Raw genomic sequence first — 22,795 nt, 5'->3', positions numbered from 1 at the left:
ACTTTCAAGAATTTACTGTACATCTCTCTTGCCTGAAAGATGTCAATTTCAAGAGGGCAGCACTCCTTTGTTTGTACTTGGATTCCTAGGGCCTAACACAGAGCTTGGCACACTGTTGGCCCTTGATACCTATTTGTTATTGAGAGATGAATGTAGTCTATTTCATCAAAGTGCCTAGCATATTATCTTAATTTGAAATACACTCAATAAACCTTCACTGAATGAATCTCTCACCACAGAGAGTACTAATATCCTGGAAGAAGGAACAGTATCCCCAAAGGGTCAGAGGGCTACTAGCTGTTGAAGTGAATGTGTATGAACACACATACAACAGTGTGTGCAACTAGAGGCAGTGGGGGTCACAGATCAACAAACAGAAGACGTGTGCTGAGATGTCTTCCATCAGGGCCATGTCATTGAACAGGAAATAGGTCTAGATGGGGCTTTCAGTCACAACATCCTTTCTTACCTTTGATAGTCTTGAATATCCGCTCCACAATGTCAAAATATCCCTATGTTTTCAGTAGGTTTCTCATCAGATACAAATTCAATATAATTTGGGAGACAGAACTGCTCTAAACACTTGGAAATAATTTTTAATTTAGTAATGCACATCTAAACTTGCTTAGAGGGACTTCCCTGGTGGCGCAGTGGATAAGACTCTGCGCTCCCAGTGCAGGGGTCTCGGGTTCATTCTCTGGTCGGGGAACCAGATCCCACATGCATGACGCAACTAAGATTTCGCATGCCACAACTAAGGAGCCCATGTGCTGCAACTAACGAGCTGGAGAGCCGCAACTAAGGATCCCGCCTGCTGCAACTAAGACCCAGCACAACCAAATAAATAAATAAATAAATATTTTTAAAAACCAAAATAAAATAAAATAAACTTGCTTAGACACATGAAATAGTAGTGTTTGAGAACTACCACCACTGCTTCTACAAGTCATTAGATAAAGACTGTCTGCCACATCACTTCAAAAAGATAGAATGAAGAGTATAAACATCTTACCCGCTCTCCATCCATGTGCCACATATTCTGAATTCAGTGGAATCTTTCTTTTCAAAGCAATAGTCTGAGAAGGAAATAATTATAAATTCAGGTTTGAAAAAACAACATTGAAAGGAAAAAGAATAGCAAATATGCCAGATTATGCTTGAAACAGATGGTTCAGAATCCTCCAAAATGATCAAAGTGATCAAAGTGATCTCGATGAAATGATCCAGAGAGGAACTAGAGCCTAAGCCCTCAGGAAGATGCAAGAGAAAAAGAGGGAAAAGGAGAAGGAAGGAGAAATAAGAGGAGGAAGCAGTAACACCACCACCACTTTGCCTCTCAGTACATAGAACTGAACCAGAGACCACCCCTAGGAGAAGCTGGACACAGGGTCAGCCCATGAGAAGCTCATAAACCAAGACAGTCATGGAGAAAGTGTGGCCACATAAAATTCAGGACACATGAAATTGATATAGGGTTGACCTCAGAGTGGAGAGGGTGTAACATAAAAGGAGCAATATTATTGAAGAAAATACTTGGGTGGGGGGAGGCATTGTGGGAAGTTGCTGGTCTCCTTTGGCCAAAGCCAGGCACTCTGAAGACTTCTGCAAAACGTGACAAGGAAGTGGGCAGAGATGGAAGATGACACCACTCCTATAGATGTGGCTTCAGGATTTTCCTTCTTCATGGAAACCCAAAGAATGAGGCAATTCTCTAAGAAATGCATCTGCCCACTTGAGAACCCTAGAGGGACAAGTCATCCCTTGATCCTAAGACACTCTGTAATGCAGATCAGTAGACAGTATGAGTGGGGATAAATAAAAGTTAACCATGCACAAACCAAGGAGTGAAAGGTGGGGTGTTTACCTTTATAGTCAGAGTCACAGTCTTTCCTCACACATTTCTGGTTCAGATTTCCCATGAAGAGTTGCTGACCTACCAGGGCGAAGATGCTGAGGCAAAAGAGAGTCAGGATCATCACATCGACAAGCCTCTTCACAGAGCGCAGCAAGGCCCCAACAATGACCTTCAGACCTGAGGAAGAGGACAGATGTGGGGAGAAGCCCCCCACTCACACACACACACCAGACACAGGCAAGGAACAGAGAGGGAGCAACAAGGCCTCGAAAGTTGTCTGATTGCAGGCTGGTATCAGAAACTGGCCTGACCTAGGATTCTGAGGCCATAACTCTGTGCCTTAGAAGCTATGGGTCATCAGAGTGGTCCACTGGTCTAGGACTCGGCCTCTTTATCCTGCTCTACAGATGCCACAGGGTTGCTCTGAAGGGCAAGTGAGAAGACTTTGAGCAGAAACATGCCACAGAGACACAAGACATAACTTGATGACAGTTGTGCAGGCACCTCCACGGCTGGGGGTCACAGGCAGCATTAAGGCCAAAGTGAGGCCTCCTGAGAGAAGGAGCAGAGCTGTATTTAACATTTGGTAGCTACTACTTACTATAAGGTACACGAGGTGCTATGAGATATAGCTAAATTGGGGGGTCAGGGAGCTGGAAGAAGGAGCTTTGTCTGGACCCAAATAATAAGGATGTCTTAGGAAAAGAAACTCAGATTACTACTTATAATAAGGGTTTTTAAAAATTCATTCAAGAAATATATTTACCAAGCACCTACTATGTCCATGGTACACTGTCAGGCTGCCAAAGTTACAAAATAAAAAGGACATAGTCTTGTAGTCTGTCGGCAAATGTTTAAAATCAGCTCTTTGCGGGGAGGGGAGGAGACAGAGAAAGTCTTCATTTGCAGCATTTACAGATGTCCTTGTTTGCTGAATTCTGGAGTGTAGATCCCTCTTCTCCCTCCATACACCCCTCTCCCACAGCTGCTTTCAAGCTACCAACATGACGTTCCTGGATGCAGAGTTGGAAAAAGATGTGCACAGTCTGCTGGGGAGTCGGAACAAGTCAGTCCCAGCACAACACTGAGTCACAGGCTCTGCTCTCAACACAGCTGGAGAGATAAACCAGCAGATGGCATCTGTAATGTGTGGGATGACACTAAGTGACAAAGTTTCAGTTGATCAGCATAAACCATGAATGGTAGACTTGAGAACACAAAGCAGCATCTGACGGGAGGCCAAGCCCACAGCAGATGACCTTCCACCAAGGGTGATGCCACATGAGGAGGAGACTTCAGGCCAAGCTGGGACATCCGCTGGATTCACCGGTGCACTCATGTTCATGCCAAGATCACGCTTCCCCTGCATGGTCGGGGCCACCAAACACGAAAATACTCTAACCTCATCTATGCCTGATTTTTCATCTGTAACAAGAGGCTCGAGTCTTCTCCAAAGCAAGATGATTTGGATGAAAGACAGCTGTGATTCCTGAATTATTTTTACATAGTCCCATAAAAGATTGTATCTCATACTCTTCCTTCCAAAAAGCATCCAGGGATCTCATGCGTTTCATGAGTCAAAATGGAGAGTATGTTCACCTGCTTAGAGACGAGGAAGGGAACATGAAAGCTGCTAAGTGTCTCCCTGAATGTATATTTTACCCACGCGAAATACGAGGGACTCAGCTCAGGCAGAAAGCCCCCAAATCCACCTGGGCAACGAAGGTCCACCTTGCAAAAGAGGAAGAGAAAGAGTGACATGTTCTACATAAAGTGTCCTCTGACTGCCAGTTGCTTTATCACTATGCAGTTGTTCTTCTGGAGTTTCCAAAAATAACCCACTGCCTCTGTATGAAAAAGATCCAACTTGCCTGGAGTTTTGATAGAAGAGACTAGAAGAAGGGAAGAAGAAGGGGGGAAGGAAGGAGTCCAGAGGGAGAATATTTTTTAATAAAGTTTTTTTTGTAAAGGAAAGAGAGGAAAGGGGAAGGAGAAGAGAAGACTGTGCCATAATAACCTCATTTTTGATAAACTGGAATTCATATTTACAACCCTGTCCTTGGCTTCATCCTGATCCACAGAGCTCCTTCCTTGACTGGCTTCCAAGAGACCACTTTTGCTCTCTTTCCTCCTTTACTGGTGGCTCTTGCTCATCTCCTATGCTGGTTTCTCCTCTCTCCCCTCCCCTTTAAGGTCTCAGTGCCTGGGACTCAGTCCTTTGTCCTCTTCTACTTTCCATCTATGCTCATTTTCTTGGTAATCTCATCAGATTCCATGGCTCTAAATAACATCTATAGGCTCATAATCTCCAAAATGATATCTGCAGCCCTGGAACTCCAGCCTCATATATCTAATTGCCTACTTGGTACTTTGATTTGGATGTCTCACAGCCATCTCAAACAGAACACATGCAAAGCTGATTCCTAATCTGACCCCCAAGGCCTGCTTCTCTCACAGCCTTCCTTTTCTCATTCAGTGATGATTCCATCTTTCCAGTCACTCAGACAAAAAACCTTGACTCATCCTTTACTCTTCTTTTGCTCATATCATGTATACAATCAACCTGTCAGGAAGTCCTCTTGTTTCCACCTTCAAATTTATACAGAATCTGACCACCATTCACCAACTCCTCTTCCACCGCCTGATCTGAGAGCACCACCACCTCTTGCTTGGATTATGGCAGTGGCCCCCTGTGTCAGTTTGGGCCCTCTGAGAAGCAGACACTTTGAGACCGGATTGCAAGAGATTTCTTGGGGAAATGCTTGTGAGGAGTAATCTGGAGGGAGGGAGTGGAGGGACAGAGAGAGGCTCAGACTGTGGCACAGGGCTGACACCTGGGAAAGGAGAGCAGGAAGGAAGCAGGATAGACAGGAAGTGCCTCAGACTGCAGTGCTGCTGTGAGACAGTCTCACCCTGGTTGCTGAGGAGCCCCTGAGCCAAAGTCCCCCATAGAGGAGTCCCAAACCCTTCAGGGGTGGGCCTGCACTAGCGGCCCCCACATGCAGGGAAAGCGTGATCTTGGCATGAACATGAATGCAGTGGTGAATCCAGAGAGGGGGCAGCTGGGACCATTAGTCAACTGCACTCCCTGCAGCAGGAGATCTGAGCAGCACATTTCCATGGTGACCAACATGCCTCCTATCTGGTCTTCCTGCTTCTACCTTTGCTCCCGCACATTCTGTTCCTCACACAACAGCCAGAGTAATCCTTTTAAAGCCTGGGTCAGGTCATGACTCCTCTGCTCAAAGCCCCTGCATGGCTCCCATTTCTCTCAGAGCAAAGCCCAAGTCTTCCCGGTACTTAGGTGCCTACCCTTCACCTCTGTGGTCCCTCCTCCACCACCTGGCCCCTCATTCTGTCTGCTCCAGCCCCACCCACATCTTTTATAGTCTTCGGTCTGTGGACTGGCTGCTTCCTATGCTCAGAATACTCTTTCCCATATATCTGCTTGTGAAACTCCCTCACCACCTTCAAATCTGCTCACATCTCACCTTCTCAATGACACCTATCCTGACCACCCCACTAAAAATTGCAACCTGCTTCCCTGAACCCCCGTGACTTCCAAGAGCCACCACATCGCCTACTTTTCCATTTTATTTTTCCATGGCATATGTCACTTTCCAGCACACTATATAGTTTACTTATTTATTATAGTTATTGCTTAAGTCTGTCTCCCAACCCCCCACCTAGAATGTAAACTCCATGAGGGCAGGGACCTTTGTCTGTTTGCTCATTGATACATCCCAAGCAGCTAGCACAGTGGATATTAGGTGCTCAATACATATTTGTTGAATGATCAAATAAATGAATAAAGCAGAGTTTGTTAGTTTGTGGTTTACATGACATATTGAGAAATTTTAACTATTCTCTTCTGCTAAGAGCCAGTGTTGAAAGTTAGAGTGACTTACCTGAAATTACTGAAATTGCTTTCAAAGCTCTGAACACTCGGAAGGTACGCAGGGATGACAGACTGATGCTGCTGCCCTTGATATATGGTGAATATGATACAAACCTACAAGACAAAGCACAAGGAAAGTCCAGGCTTGTTCAGGCATGCGTCTGCCCTGCACATCTCCACAAAGGTCACAAGTAAGCACAGACTGAGGTGTGTGTCCACCAGAATGAAATCTGCAACCTCCCCTTCCAATCCCACCTTCATGTCAGGACCTGGCAATACCACTGTCTATTGCTATGGACCCTGTGGACCACAGATTGCACAGGAGGCTGCTCTCAGCTAATCTTTACACTTGGACATAGATGAGGATTCCTTGAAATAGTCACTGCAGTTGTGGCTACATCCATGGATAACAGAAATCAACTTAAACATTTATTGACTTGCTACCAAGTTCCAGGCCCCAGTACACTTCCCTAAGGTCTCACCATGTGGCCAAGCCCAGAAGGAACCTAGGCGGTCTGGTTCCAGAGCCCACATACTACACCATCTCTCAATAACCAGGAGCACCTGACCATTTACCTTCAAATGTAAAACTCTGAAATTAATAGTAACTACCTCAAAGGGCTTTCGTGAATATTAAATAGAAAAATATATACAAAGTGCTTAAGACAATGGCTGGCACAAATTAAATAAGGTTGGGTTTATTATTATTGTGCTGGCAATAGGCCATTGCTCCTCTTGCTTTTTATTTTGCTGACTCATGAATTTGGAATCTCATCATTCGATGCCAAATTGATGTCCTCTCCTTTAGGAAGAACTTCAACTCTCACCTCATGCCATATACAATAACTAACTCAAACTTAATGGACCACAAACTTAATTAAACATAAAAGCCAAAACAATAACACTTCTAGGAGAAAACATGAGAGAAACTCTTTGTGACCTTTCAGTAGACAAAGATGTTCTAGACCCCTTTATTCCTCCTCCATGCTCTAACAGCTGGAATCATGCACAGCTCCTATGCTAGCACTCACTGTAGCAGGTTATAATGGTCATTAAATGCCTCACTTCCCCTCTGACCTGCGAGCTCCAACAGGGTGAGAACCATGCATGATATATATTTTTTCATTATCACAAGCCCTATATCTGGCACAGAGCCTGGCCCCATAACAGGTCAGTGTTTGGTGAATAAATGGCTGAAAAAGTAAGACCATGAGTGTTGGCCTAGAAATGGATTTGTGGGGAATTCCCTGGAGGTCCAATGGTTAGCACTTGGTGCTTTCATGGCCATGAGCCTGGGTTCAATCCCTGGTTGGGGAACTAAGATCCCACAAGCCTCGAGGTGCGGTCAGAAATGGATTTTTGTGTGTGAAGGCCTCTGGTCAGTTGGCTACATGGTGCAGTTCAGTGTCAACCAACACTGCACTCAGAGTTCTAGGCTTTACTTGGCTGCACTCAGCCAGTCATGTGGATCTACACAGGGCCCTGCTGGAAGCCAAGGGGCTTCTTTCCCACCCCTAGTCTCTTTGGTAAAAATCTTAACATTCTTACGCTGTTGCAATGACAATGGAGTCCAGCCAGTTCCACGGATCTCGAAGGAAAGAAAACTCATCCAGAATAAAACCTCTTGCCAATATTTTAACTAATGCTTCAAATATATAAATCCCAGTGAAGACATACCTACAAAGCAAATCATTCAGAACAAGAAGAAATATGATAAGCTATGTGAAAAACAGAGAGTCCATCTGTCTGATCTGACCTTCATGAGGTCTGATTCCATTTTAATGTGACATTTAACATTCTTGTCTCAGCAAATCAAAGTTCAGAAAGGTAAGGTCCTCAAGCAAGTTCTGGTATTTGGGATTTGTGAGAAAGAGGCCCATGGATAAAGTTGTAAAGCTGCTTTTAAACACCTAGCTTCACAGCCATATTCTTGAGAGAAGCTTCAGCCAACATGGACAGTCTTTTCAACAAATGGTGTTGGGAAAGCACAATATCCACATGCAAAAGAATGAAGCTGGACCCTTACCTTATACCATGTACAAAAATTAATTCAAAATGGATTAGAGCTAAATGTAAGACCTGAAACTAGGGACTTCCCTGGTGGTGCAGTGGTTAAGAATCAGCCTGCCAATGCAGGAGACACCAGTTCGAGCCCTGGTCCAGGAAGATCCCACGTGCCACAGAGCAACTAAGCCCATGCGCCACAACCAATGAACCTGCACTCTAGAGCCAGCGAGCCACAACTACTGACCCCACATGCCACAACTACTGAAGCCCACGTGCCTAGAGCCCCTGCTCAACAACAAGAGAAGCCACTGCAATGAGAGGCCGTGCATCGCAACGAAGAGTAACCCCCGTTTGCTGCAACTAGAGAAAGCCCGCGCGCAGCAACGAAGACCCAACGCTGCCATTAATTAATTAATTAATTAATTAATTAAAATGTTGTGAATATTAAAAAAAGACCTGAAACTATAAGACTCCTAGAAGAAAATATCTGCAAATCATATATCTGATGAGGTTAATATTTGGAATATATGAAGAACTCCTACAAACTCAACAATAAAAAATTAAATAATCCACTTAAAAATGGCCAAATGACTTGAATAGACATTTTTCCAAAGATTACATACAAATTGCCAACAAGCATATGAAAAGACATATGAAAAGATGTTCAATATCACTAATCATCAGAGAAATGCAAATCAAAACCACAATGAGCTATCACCTCGTACTCATTAGGCTGGCTACATTTTAAGAAAAGCAGAAAATAACAAGTGTTGGTGAGGATGTGGCAAGATTAAAACCCTTGTGCACTAGTGGTGGGATTGTAAAATGGTGCAACCACCATGGAAAAAAATATGGAGATTCTTCAAAAGATTAAAAATAGAATTACCATATGATCCAGCAATCCCACTTCTGGGTACATATACAAAAGAACTGAAAGCAGAGTCTTGAAGAGATATTTGCACAGCCATGTTCATAGCAGCACTATTCACAATAGCCAAGATGTAGAAGCAACCCAAATGTCCATTGACAGATGAATAGATTAATAAAATGTGGTATATACATGCAACGGAATATTATTGAGCCTAGGAAAGGAAAGAAATCCTGTCACATGTGACAACATGGATGAACCTTGAGGTCATATACTAAGGGAAATAAACTAGTTTAAAAAGACAAATATGGTATGATTCCACTTACAGGAAGCACCTAGAGTAATCAAATACACAGAGACATAAAGTATAATGGTGGTTTCCAGGGGACTGGAGGGGAGGGCAGAATGGGGAGTTATTGTTTAATGAGCACAGAGTTTCAGTTTTGCAAGATTAAAAGAGTTGTGGAGATGGAGAGTGGTAATGGTTGCACATCTGTGCGAATGTACTTAATACCACTGATCTGTACACCTAAAAGTGATTAAGATGGCAAATGTGATGTAATGTGTATTTTATCACAATTTTTTAAAAAACTATTTCCATTTTATTCCTTTAGTCCTTCATCATGTTCTGTCTTCTAATTTATTTCCCTTCTTCCCCTTCCTCCTCCTCCAAAAGACAATACTCTAGCTCTCTTGTTATAATCCCAATAAAAATATGCTTGGTTGGCGCGCGCGCACACACGCACGCACGCACACACACACACGCTGGTCCCACATCTGGGACAGAAACAATCATTTCGAACAATCTGCTGGTTCAGAGTAAAAGAAGTGGACCTTTTCTGGTAGAATGTCCAACCATTGTTAGCCCTCAAAGCTAAAGAACTAAGGTCTTGGGAACTCGAAGAATCCCAAAGCAGCTAAGTCCAAGAGCAGAAACGGTCATGAGGCTGCCTTGGGCAAGAGCTACTTCTGCTTCAGCTTTTTTCTAAACTGCTCACCTTCTAGGTGACAAATAAACACAGAAGATTAATTAATGTCTGCCCTGAAATGCCATCTTTTAAACTCAGGTATAATTTATAAAATTATAGGTATTTTGAAAAAAGGCTGTAATTACAGATGTGTGGGATTCTGCAAGTCTTCATCTAGATCTCAAGCAAATGAGACAGCCACCTCTGACTGTTATTTCTGCCTAGCCATTTAGCCTTCCACCTCCCACCCTGCCATTCTCTCTTTTCCAGCAGAAGCCTGCCAGTGGTGGGACATGTGGACCAAAATGACATCTGCTGTGGAGTACAGCCATGCCCACCAGCTGGAAGCAGGGCTTGAGATCTCCATGATAGGGAGACCTCAACCCACCACGCAAATCAGGCCCTCTGGGGTGTGTCACTATCAGTTCAACCATAGTTAGGGTGTCCAGTCAGGGCCATGGTTGTCTAGCTAGTAAGTCCATTTCTAAGACTCTATTCTAAGAAAATAATGATTTTTTAAAGTAGCTTTATACCAAAAGATGCTTGTTGCAATGCTATTTATAGTAGTAAAATAGTTAATAGTAGTTAAGTAAATTATGGTATAGTCACCTGATGAAATATTGTATAGGCATCAAAATGGGCTCCTATTAAGCCTACATAAGGACAAAGAAGACCACTTAAAACTAGACATAAAATTTGTATGTGTGCTGTTTATTACAAATGTAAGTTTAAAAGACCTTTAAAGACAATTGTAAGTGTACATATGCAAAAATGAAACTGACTCTGCCAGCATTTGTGCTGGGGATCTGGGATTATGGGTGATTTTTTCTTCTCTCCATAGCTAAAATCTGAGGTAATCATAATTCTTTTAGGTTTATTTGCTTAAAAAAACAGGACAAATGCGTGCAGGACAAACACTTACTCAGCACTCTCAGTATCTATGTTAATGCTGTCCTTCCCACGAGTCATGGCCATGAACACGCAGTTGATGATGACGGTGCAGATGATGAACATGCTGAACAACGTGACCAGGGCCGTTAAGGCAGCTACACTGCAGGATGGCATGTGTCATTAGTTATTGTAGTTGAGGCTGCAGGGGTCCCTGCAGGGCCCCTTTTCTGCAGGAGCATCTGTCCTCTAACTGTGAGCGTTGGCTGAGAACAACCCACAGCTGTCCCCTCCCTTGAAGAACTGTCCTCAGCCTGAATGGCAGCCTCCTCACCCTGGAGGGCTACACTCCCTTTCCACATGTCTGACCTACAGAATTACAAAAACCCGGCCTCTGGCTTTCAGGCGGGGCAGCTCCGCGATAGATTCATGCTCTGGAGATCCCCGTGGCTCCGGCTGATGCCTGATGTGGGCTCAGCTGAGACCCTGTCCTTGCTTGGCTCCTCCTTTTGCTCCATGCTGTTTCCCTTTTTCCTTTTCCAGAGAGCACTCCCCCACTAAAGCACTTAAATAAGAATCCCATCTCAGGCTCTGCTTCTAGGGAACCCAACTTAATAGATATTCCTTCCCGTTTTCCTGAGTACTTCCGTCTACCAACCCACGTCTTTTTCACACACCCCCTTCCCTCCATCTAAAACTGCCTGGTGTCTCCTCACCCCCTGAAAATCTGGACTTTTAACACTAGAAAGTGTTTCTAAAAAAGCTTTAAACACTGTAGTTCTAGCACAACTCACTTATCAGCTAAACACAGTGTACAGGTTGCCAGTTTACCCTTTATTTGGGTCTCAACTTAGATGTTCCTTTCTTCAGGAGACCATTCTTGATGCCGCCAAAGCACAACAGAGCCTCTCCACACTCCCATTTCCAGACTGCCCATCTCACTAAGAAATTTCCTGCCTTTTGACCTGTCTCCTGTGAGGCCACAGGATCCCAGACAGGTGCCAGTCCCAGCACAGCCCTGCCATACAGCAGGGCCACTCACCCAGTATTTGTTAAAAGAATGAGCTATTTCCACTCGACAAACACGTGATCCCCTAGGGCTTGTGCACACTTCACATGATCTGGACTTGGTAAAAGAAGCAACAAAAGGATATGAATGGACTGAAATTCTAATGGCTAAACTTCTGATTGAATTGAAAGGCCCAAAAATGAACAAGGCACGTTTGGCACTGAAGCGGTAGATTGTTCTCTTTTTGTTCAACACCATAAATGTCTGCAAAAAAAACAAACACAACAGGAATTACAGGCAGTGACCAAACAATATTTATCATGAGTTCATTCAGAGAAAATTCGGTGGAACCACAGGTTGAGGCATGGCTTGTCTTATTATGGTGACTGTAGCTTCTGATTGGAGACCTGTCTTCTGAAGCCAGAGGTACTTTCTGACCAGCCTACACTGTCACTCTGGAAGCCAAGAGATCTCCCTATGTGGCTTGGGTCTCACTCAGAGTCCCAAGACTCTGATCTATTGAAAGTCAGCCCTCACTCCCAAAATAACTGTTGAGCTGTGGACTGTTCACCCAGTGAAATACTCTGGAAGCCCCAGAAATGAAGTGCATGGGCCCTGCAAATAAAGAAAAAAGGGGTGAAGAGTAATAACTGGGTCAAACAAAACCCTCTGTATTGTACTCCATGGTATATATTTATGGAGACAAGAACTAGAAGAGAACTTGAAGAGACAGAAATAGAATTGAACATTCACACTCGGCAGATTATTTTAAATTATTTTGATTACTAATGAAAACTTTGTTGGCACAACATTGTAAATCCACTATACTTCAATAAAAGATAAAATTAAATTAAAAAAAAACTTTGTAATGAATCTTAGAATAGTCAGGTACCTAGAGAGTTTATATTGTTATGCCTGAGCTGTCCTACATGAAATAGTCTGCCACTCACTTCTAACCTTGAGGATTTTCAATAAAAAATCATCACGGTTCCCAGACTTGCTCTCCCATTCCCCCCCACTCCCTGGACATAGGCAAATCTGCCTGAGGTTCTTGACTGGCAGGGGAGGCCCTACAGAAGGCAATGGAAATGTGTGTGGGTGTTTTTGGTTATCTGTCACAATCACTGGAGGCTCTACTGGCCTGTAGTGGGTACGTCCTGGGATGCCAAATCCAGGACAGACACACCAAATGATGCACTGTTCAGTTGGGCCTCACTGAAAAACACCAAACCTGCACCCGTTTCCTCCTTGCATGTCTTCCTGGGCTCTGGGCCTGAAGCTGCACCTGGACAACAACCAATGACTCACAGGCTTCTAACATCAACCCTCAGACCTCCCCCTTTCCATTTAACTGTCATCTGGCTGTCCCTTTATGTGTCCTGAAGGCTCTTATAAAAGCCTTCATAGAACTAGGGTCATTCCTGTCTCCTGTGTCATTGCTCCTTTCAGATTTGCAGAAAAGTACTACTTGACATGTAATCCAGCATATTCTCAAACAGGAAAGACAGGTCTTGTCACCCAGGCCCAGAAACAGTGGGGTAGCTGCCGCCTTGGTTGAGATACCAGAACTTCAGCCACTGCCAAACATCAACTTCCTTCACTGAGTTGCTGGAACTTACTTGTCTGCTGGCCATCTGGCTGCAGGGAAAATGTGGACTAGGATATTTTCTGTTTCCTCCATAACAAAACGAAATGGGCCACAGGGTTCTTTAAAAGCTATGAGCCCAGGGGTCTAAGACTCACTTTGGGGATTCTGTGCCCTTTCTTTGGACAGAAAGACGATTTTAGGGCAGAGAGCAAACCTCTTCCTAAGGTGGGTCACCCAGATTAATAGGTGGCATGATATGGCTCTACTTCTATGCCCTCTGATTTTTTTTTTTGAATTTTATTTAATTTATTATTTTATATAGCAGGTTCTTATTAGTTATCCATTTTATGCCCTTTGATTTTGATATTTTATTAATGCCTCCTCTGACTGCTTTAAATATTTCAACTAATGGTGTATTTAACTACACTCGCCAGGGTTTTAATGATTTAAACCTGTCTGCTTGCTGACACATCTCCACCCTTTTCCCTGTAGCTCTTCAAAAATGGAAGCTTTGAAAGAGAGGAAGTGACCTGCAACTACAGAAAGAGCCCTTGGGTTTGAGGCCCAGCTCCACCACTAACTGGCTGTTTGACCTGGTGTAAGCCACTTCCCCATCAAGGTTTTGTCTCCGTATCTGTACGGTGAAGTGCTAATGACACCACACATAGCTCACATGACTGCTGAGAGCACTAATGTGTTAGGTCATGGGTGTGCAGAGCTCTGAACAAGTATCATGTCTCTTGATTTAAAGGGAGGACCCAGGCTGAGAAGAGATGGTCCTAGAACATCCACCCCAGCTGGATCAGAGCCTGTCCTCCCAGGACTGTCCGCAAAACACCAAGCTGCTGCCTACCTCCTGGATCTCCTACCCAGCCTAGAGGCAGAAGGAGGCCTTCAGGAGTTATCTCACCTCCAACTACTCTGCCTCCAAGAAGCCCCTGGAATTCTGGGGCATTAGGAGAAGGAGAAATATTGGAGTGTTTTTGCTCCTTCATCTCTTTTCCCCTTTTTTGTCCTTCCCACTCATACCCAGCTTTCTTCCATCACACAGTCCCCATTCGGCCTGGTAACCCCAAGTCTGTCCAATTCAAGGACATAAAAACCAGGCAATCTTTCTTTGGAGAGGTCAGTTTCTCATGGGTGCCAGAAAAGGATGCTCTCAGCATCCCATATTTTCCAGGACTTTCCCCAAACTCCCCAGCCTCCTTCCTCCCTGTCTTCAGTCTGGCAAAGTGGGTTTTCCATTCTCTGCTGGATCACACAGTGAGATGATGATGACCAGGTCTTCTGAGTCTTTCCTGAAAGGGGATGGTCTATAGAGGACTTTCCTCACTGCCCCAGGCTTTCAAACAGCCATCGGAAGAGCCTGAGCTCACGTTTCCTCATCCAGAAACCCCTTTGAGGAACTTTTACTAGAATTTCCCTACATCTAGGTAGATAAAACAGCAAGCCTATCACATATTGGCATGGAGTTTACATGTAATCTGCATGTGCCTACTTGATTACAATATTCTTAAACTTCATTTATTGAGCTCCTCTTATGTGCCAAGTGTTTGACCTTCATAAATCTCATTTAATAGCCTAAAAAGCCTATTGCCTAAGAGTTTTTCAAGGTAAACTCTAGTTGCTGAAACGGACATTCATGGACAGTGATATTAATTCTTCATATCAGTATAATGCCTTACAGTTTATAATGTTTTACAGTTTATAAAGGCTCCATAGCATGCCTATGTTGTAATGTAGGGAGGGCAGGCATTATTCCCATTTTACTGATTAGAAAAGTGAGAATTAGTGAAGTGATTTACCCAACTTACCAAAGTTATAAATCCAATTACTTGAAATGGCCTACACCCAACTTTCTGACTGCTAGTCCAGTCCTCTTTCCTGACACCATTTTATGTTTTCTCTGCTCTCTTTTTACCCTTCTGCTGCTCCTCGTCCTCATTCATCTTCTTTTCCAAGACATGCATTATTACAGAAAGAAAATTAGTAATGAAAGCCATTCTCAGGACTGTGAAAGCAATGACAGAGGGTGACAGCAAAGGAGAAGTGGGGTCTGGCCTCTTTATACCCCAAGATCAATATTTGGAGATCCATGCAATGCCAATTACACCTGGTGGTTAGAACATGGTTAGAACACCCCAGCCTCCCCACAGAGGGTACCTTATGATTTCTGTAGAATGGGTCCAAGTCTTCCAGGGGTTTCCCTATCAGCTCATGGGGAATGTCACCATAGAGCATGGGCAACTTTCTGGACACCTTTAGGTCAAGCTGAGGTCGAGGCTGGGGTTCTGCTGCTGTCTGGTCTTTGGACTTTTTTTTCTCCTTTTGGATGGCGATCCGCTTCTTGATTGCAGCCAAAGAGTCAGGAGTGAAGGGGCGGAAATTCCTTGCATCTGGGAAGATCACCGGGTAGCACCTGTCATCCATCTTCACCCTCGGGGCAGAGACAAGCAGCAGATCCTCAGAGAGCTCTGGGAGGTAGAAAATTACACTGTCTGCCCTGAGATTCCACTCTCCAAGGACCATATCATGGGGTCTACAAGAGTTGAGACTGAGGTGGGGGGGTTTGGGAACTCATTAGCTGTGAAGAAGGTCAGAAGAGGTGACCACCATTGTGGATATAAAAAGAATTTTGGGCATAGGCGAGACCAAAGCAGGTCATCATTCCTGGAGGACCTGGAAATAGGTGGGAAGCTGAGTTCAAGATCAATGAGCAGAAGAAGCTCAGTCTCTAAAAATGAGACCCAAGCATCAAGGAAGACAGTAAGACTGAACCAGCTGAACTACTGAAATGGGACCTGCAGATGGTAGACAAGTGGCCACAGTGTGAGCAGGAGAGGAAGGAATAGGGAATCAAGTGGGCCATAGTTGGGGGTTGTAAAATCAAAACTATGAGTGCATGAGTCTTTCTTCACCTTTGGTTGGCAAAGTTCTTGAAATGTGGTGGGATGGAAACAAAAGAGCCATAAACACAGGCATGAACATTTACACTAACATCTATGATCCTTTGCCAGCTCCCTAACTTCTGAGACCCAGACCTGGCAGAAGTGAGACCCCAGGAAAGCAAAAAGGATTTGCCAAAGCTAATAGGTCACTCTATCATGGGATAATAGCTCTCCCAGCCCCTATCCCTGACAGCCCTTTCTACAAGGACTTTCTCTACAGCCTCAGGCTTAAAACTAGACTCTGAGAAAAAGCACTAGTGGTTAAGTTGAATGCATTTATTTCCCATGCCAGGCATCTTCTTCCTTTCTAATTTACTGAATGCCAATCTAGGATTGACTCCCACACCACTCCAAGGAATTACAATGGGGAACTCAACATAGGACTGGTTTATTCATTCAACAACCATGTGCTCAGAGCCTGTTCCGGGCACAGTGCTAGGCACTAATGGTGAAAAAACCTCAGTCTCTCCTCCAGGCCCTACAGTTACACTGCCTGTTGTAGTGGAGAAGACAGACAAAAGACATGAAATTACAGTAGAGTAAGACAAATGCTACTATAGGAAAGAAATAGAGGGTGCTATGTCTGTTCATAGGATAAGCATCTAAGCAGTTTTGCAGAATCAGGGATGGCTTACCGAAGCTTTAATGTCTCAGCTGAGACCTGAAGGAGATGTAAGTCTCAGAGAAGAAAAAAAGGGACATTAGAGTGTTGCAGGGGGAGGAAAGAGCATGTACGAGGACACTTGGTTGAAAAAGAACATGGTGTCCATCAACAGGTTTTGTTTGCCCAGAATGGAGATTGTGTGGAGTGGAATGGTCAGTCAGCACTGGAGAGCATGTGGGGGCCTGTAATCCTTAGTAAAGATCATGGACTTCACCCTGAGGGTAGCGGAGTGTTACTAAAGGGTGGGTTATTACTATTATTATTATTTCAGAGGAGTAACACTATCATTTTTTTAATATCCCTCTTACTGGTGAGAATGGATAGGCTTGGGATAGGGGAATGAAGGAGTTGGGAAGGCCAGAATAGGAGAAATGAGCTTGGAAACTGTTGCAACAGGTCATAACCACTGAGGATGACCTAATGGAGTGGATGGATTTGAGAGTCATTTAAAAAATAGCCTTGACAAGTGATTCATGGGAAGAGAGGGATTTAAGGGCAAGGAAGGAGTCAAGGCTCCTGGCTTCGGCAAGTGAGTCAACAGTGCCACTCGCTCAGATAGAGATCACTAGGGAAGGAGAAAGCTTTGGGGGAATAGATTCAGATTAAAACACATGGAGTTGAAGCCACTGATGGGACCTGCAAGTGGAGAGAACCGGGAAGCACTTGAATACAGAGAAATCACAGCTTACACGTGTTAGCCTCTGAAAAAAAGCACATAAGAAAAAAACAAAAACAAAAAACATAGTCAAAACTTCCTTTGCAAATTCCTTAGGGAGGTACCATATTGAAGAGGCATCCCAACTCACTGGTCAACAAATTCAATAGAACCTCTTTCTTCAGTGAAGAAAGTAGTTGGATTCTGTTTAAAGGCCATGATAAGGGCAACATATGTGTCTTTAAACACACTAAGGGTAATGCAGTACTCACAAAGTGTGAGCCATATGTCAACAGAAACCAAATATGGGACCGTAGATTCAGTGCATTCTGTCCTGCATTCATTCAGGGTCAAGCTCTTTATGGACGCTCCTGGATAATGGAATTGGCCGTACTATTTAAATTACTCTCTCTCCTCTCCTCTCCCCTCCGTTCCTCTTCCCTTCTATTTCTTCCCTCACCTCTCTCTCGTAAACATATGTAACTGAATTTGTATAAATGAAGTGAGCATATAATGAGATTCTACTGAATTTGGCTCTAGAGCTCATAAAAGACATTTAAGACAAGCATGAAGTCTTTTGCAGTAAATAGCATATGAATGCTAGTTGATCCTACAAAATGGATGAGCCAGGAAAGACCCTGGATGGCAAAAACTGGACCTTATGCTAAGTTGCAGCAAGAAATCCAGCAGAGGGCTGCTGCCGTAATAATGAGACTATTAAAGAAGAAACTGGACATTCTGGCCCTGCTGTTCTGACCCTGGGTTATTTTGACTGGGTCCTTGAGGAAAAGAGACTTAATAAAAATAAATAACACAAAATAAAACTGACAACCCCTGAAACTGCACATGTCAAAATTTGTTATAGATGGGGACTTCCCTGGTGGTCCAGTGGTTAAGCATCTGCCTTCCAATGCAGGGGACACGGGTTTGATCCCTGGTCGGGGAACTAAGCCGCGGGGCACCTAAGCCTGCGCACTGCAACTACTGAGCCCGTGAGCTCTGGAGCCCGAGTGCCACAACTAGAGAGAAGCCCATGTGGCCGCAACGAAGAGCCCGCATGCTGCAAAGAAAGATCCCGCATGCTACAACTAAGACCCAACACAGCCAAAAAAATTAAAATTAAAAAAAAAACTGGTTTATTAATAGGTAAAAAAGAAAGGTAATTAGAAATTCCATGGAAACAAAATGTTCTTCAGAAAGTCACATTTTACATATGAAGCCAACTAAATGATCTGAGCAGCCGACAGAATATAAGAACAGGAAAAAAAGAGACTCCACTTGACCTTGACACTTAGAACGTTCTCCTTCATGCAGCAGAAGGTCAGTGACATCAGAGTCCATCCCCTTCTTTATGGGTCCAAATATAGTACTTGGTTTTAGAGACTAGTAGCTACAAAATCTTTATATCATAAAGGTTATATATTAGTTTTTGATTTTTAACAATCTGATACATAAAGCAAAATTAATTATAATTACAGAAAAGACTTCAAATGTTATCAATGTTATAAAATTTTGTTGCAAGCTGGAGTTGGAGAGAAAAGGTGAGGGGAAGCTCAGAGGCACCAATTTCCTCATCCTAAACACATGGAGAATTAAGACGTTCTATGGAAGGTCAACGGATCAAGCAATACAAGTATAAATATATCCCTTAAAATTACACAGGTAATCAAGTGCAAAACCAAATTAGAAATATAAGGAACAAAAACTGGAAGAAATCATGAGAAAGGCAGAAGGATTACTGTCAATAAGCTAAATCCCTCATCGCACATAGGGGCAATTCAATAATTTTTACTTAAACTTGATAAATCAAGAAATAGAAGAATAAGAGAATTATTTAGAGTTAAGTGAGACAATGACCAGAAGACTGAAAAACTGAAATGGTTAACAGTGTGATTGGATATATAGGTGAAGGTGGAGACATTTTATTTTTCATGTTATATCCTTCCCAACATGTTTTCTTCCTGAGATATTTGAATTATATGCATGTATGTTACTCCCATAGGATTGTGAAAGGATTGTAAAAATCCTTCAAGGGCTCAAAACATCCTCTAATTCAAAACAGAGAGTCAAAACAGAGAATCAAAATAGAGTCAATATCAGGTATGAAGACAGGCTCTAAATCTCCTCGAGTCAGAAAGGAAGCAAGCTTAATCTCAATTTGCAGTCCTAAACCAGGAGGCCAGCAACATGTGAATTATGACTTGACACAGGGCAATCATGAGAGACAGGGAGGCCTGTGAGGAGGCTCTGCCAGACCTCCATCAGGTGATGGGCTAGACTGGCAAGGGAGGTGGGAAGCCATCTGTCAGGGCCTCTGAGGACCAGCCTGTGTTCAGCCGGCTCACGGGCCCACTCCCACTAAATAGAAAGTAAACAAACTCTCATCTAGGAAAGAGAGCCAAAACCTCACTTCCTTAAGCAGAGGCCCTAAATTCTTTGGGAATTCACTCTCTGTTAAGATTAGATAGCTCTGGACCTTAATTCAAATCTATAGCTTTATAGAGGTATTTAGATCTGAACTCCAATCATTCATTCACTCATGTGCTGGGTGCTAGAAATGCAAAGTGATATAAAACACCATCCCAGCCTCAAGGGTCTTACAAATGGTGTGGGGAATCAGGTAAGTTAAGGACAAAGGATGAAACCACACACTGAGTGCGGCTACACTAGGGGAAGCACCGGGTGCTGTGGGAGCCCAGAGGAGGGCATGGTTACAAAGACTGGAAGTCATGGAGCTGAAAGGAAAGAGGGAAGAGTATGCACATGTGAAAGCACTGAGGGTGGCAAAGGGCTTTTGTTTCTTATTTATGACTTTACCTATAATTACAAAAGCTACATAACCTTACTGTGCTGGCCATCTTCAGTTTGCCCTACAGGTCTCTCCCCATCCTTCCCCACCCTGCTCAGTGCCCATGAAGCTGATCCACATGGACCCCTCACTGGGGTCCCTTGAACTCTGGCTTCTGGTTGAGTTTGGCCAATGGGAGGCACCAGCAAGAGACCCAGAAAATAGGGGAGAATGAGGTTGGAGACTTCTTTCCCAACTCTCTCCCTGATGGCAGCATGCACCACAGCTCCTATCAGATGGCCCATCCACACAGCTTCTCCTCCAGTTCTACAGCACCTCCCCCTGCCCCTTCAGATGCAGGGTGTAATGGCTCCCCACTCTCAGCACACCTGAGAACGGCACTGTCACTTGTTTCTGTTACTGTTACTCTGCCTGAACTTTTGTAAAATGTCCCTTCAATAAAACATCCTCAAAATGCCCAGTTTGAATGTGCCATCTGTTTCCTGCCAGGGCTTGGGCTGATAGAATCATCCATTAAATAAAATTTAGAAAACAAGACAAGGAAATGATCACTCACCAAAGCCACCTAACATATGCAAATTTTAACATTTTGGTGTATTTCTTTTCCACAGTCTTTCTGTGAATATATTTACATAGCTGTCATTATGATGGGTATGCAATTTTACCCTATGAACTTTTCAATTAACATGATATCACAAACATTTTCACAATGATAGATGTCATTTAAGGATGTCTACCTTGTTCCAGGCAAAATTATTATCTCATTTTATCCTCAGAGCAACCTCATGAGATAAATATTATCCTTGGGGGATTTCTAAAAGGAAATATTCATCTGCAATTAAGGTGAATTCTTCTCCTAAGAGGCAGAGATTTTAACCTTACATCTTCCTTTGACTAGTGTTTCTCTCTAATTTTCTCTCCAAGTAAGGAGTCAAACTGGACAACCTGACCCTCACACTTTACCCTAACCAGTAAGGGGAAGTCACAAAAGGATTGCAGCTGCACAACCAGAACCTTTTGGCGTGGATCTGGTCCACACAACCTAAAATGCCAAAGGTCCACACTGAGGTTAATAAGAGTTCTGAGCCATAGGCTAAGCACTGTCAAACACTTTAAATGGATTATCTCTCATAATTTCCCAAGAGAGCTACAGGGCAGATATTATTATATCGTCCACATTTTACAGAAGAAAACATTAGGGCTTAGAGAAATGGAGACACTTGCCTATGATCCCGTAAGTGCTGGAAAATCTCAGTCCCAAACAGTCACCACCATGCAATTCCACCTACGTGCCTAGTTCTTCATACTCAAACTAAGACACCCCTTCCTGAGAGAAGGGAGTCAGGAGGAGAAAGCCACACAGCTTCCAGCTGGGCTGCACTGGGTCGACAGCACCCTCACTGTGTGTGACATTCTTCCCTGGACATCAGCCTCACCACCACCGCCCCATTCACTTCACTCCCACAGGCATTCCACTGGCCCCACCATGACACCCTCCCACTTATACAAGCCAGACAACCCAATGGTGGATATATCCTACAGGATGCCCCTTCATCCATTTTGGGTGGTGGTCTGCATAACAAGTTCCTAACTTTGGTGATTCATAAGCTATGTACGTTAATGTGGATTACAAGAATATATATATATACTCTTCCTCCTTCATAGATCCCATAAGAAAATCAGAAAGAAAGCGAACTTGAACAGACTTTAACACAATTTGATCTCAGTCCAAAGCCAATCCCAAGATTAAGTTGCTAGCTCTTCAGCAAAAAACAAAAACAAAACAAAAAAACAAACAAACAAAACCCCTCATGTACATCAATTTCTGATTAAGTTAATTGGCCACAGGGAATTCAGAAAATATTTGGAGGATTTGCACCATAGCCTCAGATGGAGACAAGACTTGAGCACATCATTTCTAGAAAAGTCCAATTCCTGACACAAAGTCCAGGGTTGCAAGCACCTACCAGGCCAGCCAGCCAGCCATCTCCTGTCCCCATGACCTCATGCCCTCTCAGAGCATTTGAAAGGAGGAGAACCACCTGATGGACCCCATCACCTGAGCCATGTATCCTATACCTGGTCTCTGCCTCTGATTTGAGCAGGAAAAGGTTACAAAAGGTCTGTACTCTGTCCTAATGAAAAAAACAGAGCAAGTTCCATAGTGGCAGATCCAGCCCTGAAAGGACAGAAGAACAGGGCTGCCCCCAGCCCAGAGGACTTACCTGCCTCCTGGTAAGGTGGCTCCAGGCAGCAGCCCCTGTGGTACCTCTTGAAGCTTTCCGCAGAGCAAGTCTCTCGCAGAGTCCGAGCTTCTGCTCCTGGCAATTGAAGCCCTTCTGGGAGGGGCAGCTCCAAAGCTGGGTGGAGAGCATAGAGGAAGGGAAATGGGAAGAGAGCCAAAGTGATTTTAAAGAATCGTGTAGGAAACCCTGTAACCGGAGAGTGACTGAAATGGTACTTACATTTATACTTTGGAAGCATCTGCCTTTAATCAGTGCTTAATCTAACTCTGAAGAAAGCATCATTAATAAAGAAACAGGTTGTTTTTTTCTTTGGCCTCATCCAAGTGGGTGAGAAAATACAGAAAAGTCTATCTGAAAAGCCATGCTGCTTCTGCATTCAGCTTAGCCTGCAG

General features: G+C 43.7%; 1 protein-coding gene across 1 annotated transcript in view; it reads right to left on the bottom strand.

The window, feature by feature from the left end:
• Positions 1-22,485, bottom strand: part of SCN11A (sodium voltage-gated channel alpha subunit 11) — a 77,040-nt gene extending 54,555 nt beyond the window's left edge. Inside the window, exons 1-8 of the mRNA XM_061196616.1 lie at positions 22,383-22,485; positions 15,245-15,555; positions 11,639-11,757; positions 10,519-10,620; positions 7,302-7,430; positions 5,764-5,867; positions 1,865-2,032; positions 1,013-1,076 (exon numbers count right to left, since the gene is read on the bottom strand). Coding sequence (XP_061052599.1) covers positions 1,013-1,076; positions 1,865-2,032; positions 5,764-5,867; positions 7,302-7,430; positions 10,519-10,620; positions 11,639-11,757; positions 15,245-15,511 — 953 coding nt within the window. The 5' untranslated portion in view covers positions 15,512-15,555; positions 22,383-22,485. The remainder of the gene's footprint in view (positions 1-1,012; positions 1,077-1,864; positions 2,033-5,763; positions 5,868-7,301; positions 7,431-10,518; positions 10,621-11,638; positions 11,758-15,244; positions 15,556-22,382) is intronic.
• Between the last annotated feature and the right edge of the window lie 310 nt (positions 22,486-22,795).

The sequence above is a fragment of the Eubalaena glacialis genome, chromosome 7 (genome assembly GCF_028564815.1).
Source record: "Eubalaena glacialis isolate mEubGla1 chromosome 7, mEubGla1.1.hap2.+ XY, whole genome shotgun sequence".
Taxonomy (NCBI): domain Eukaryota; kingdom Metazoa; phylum Chordata; class Mammalia; order Artiodactyla; family Balaenidae; genus Eubalaena; species Eubalaena glacialis.
This window is presented reverse-complemented; position numbering and strand designations above follow the sequence as displayed.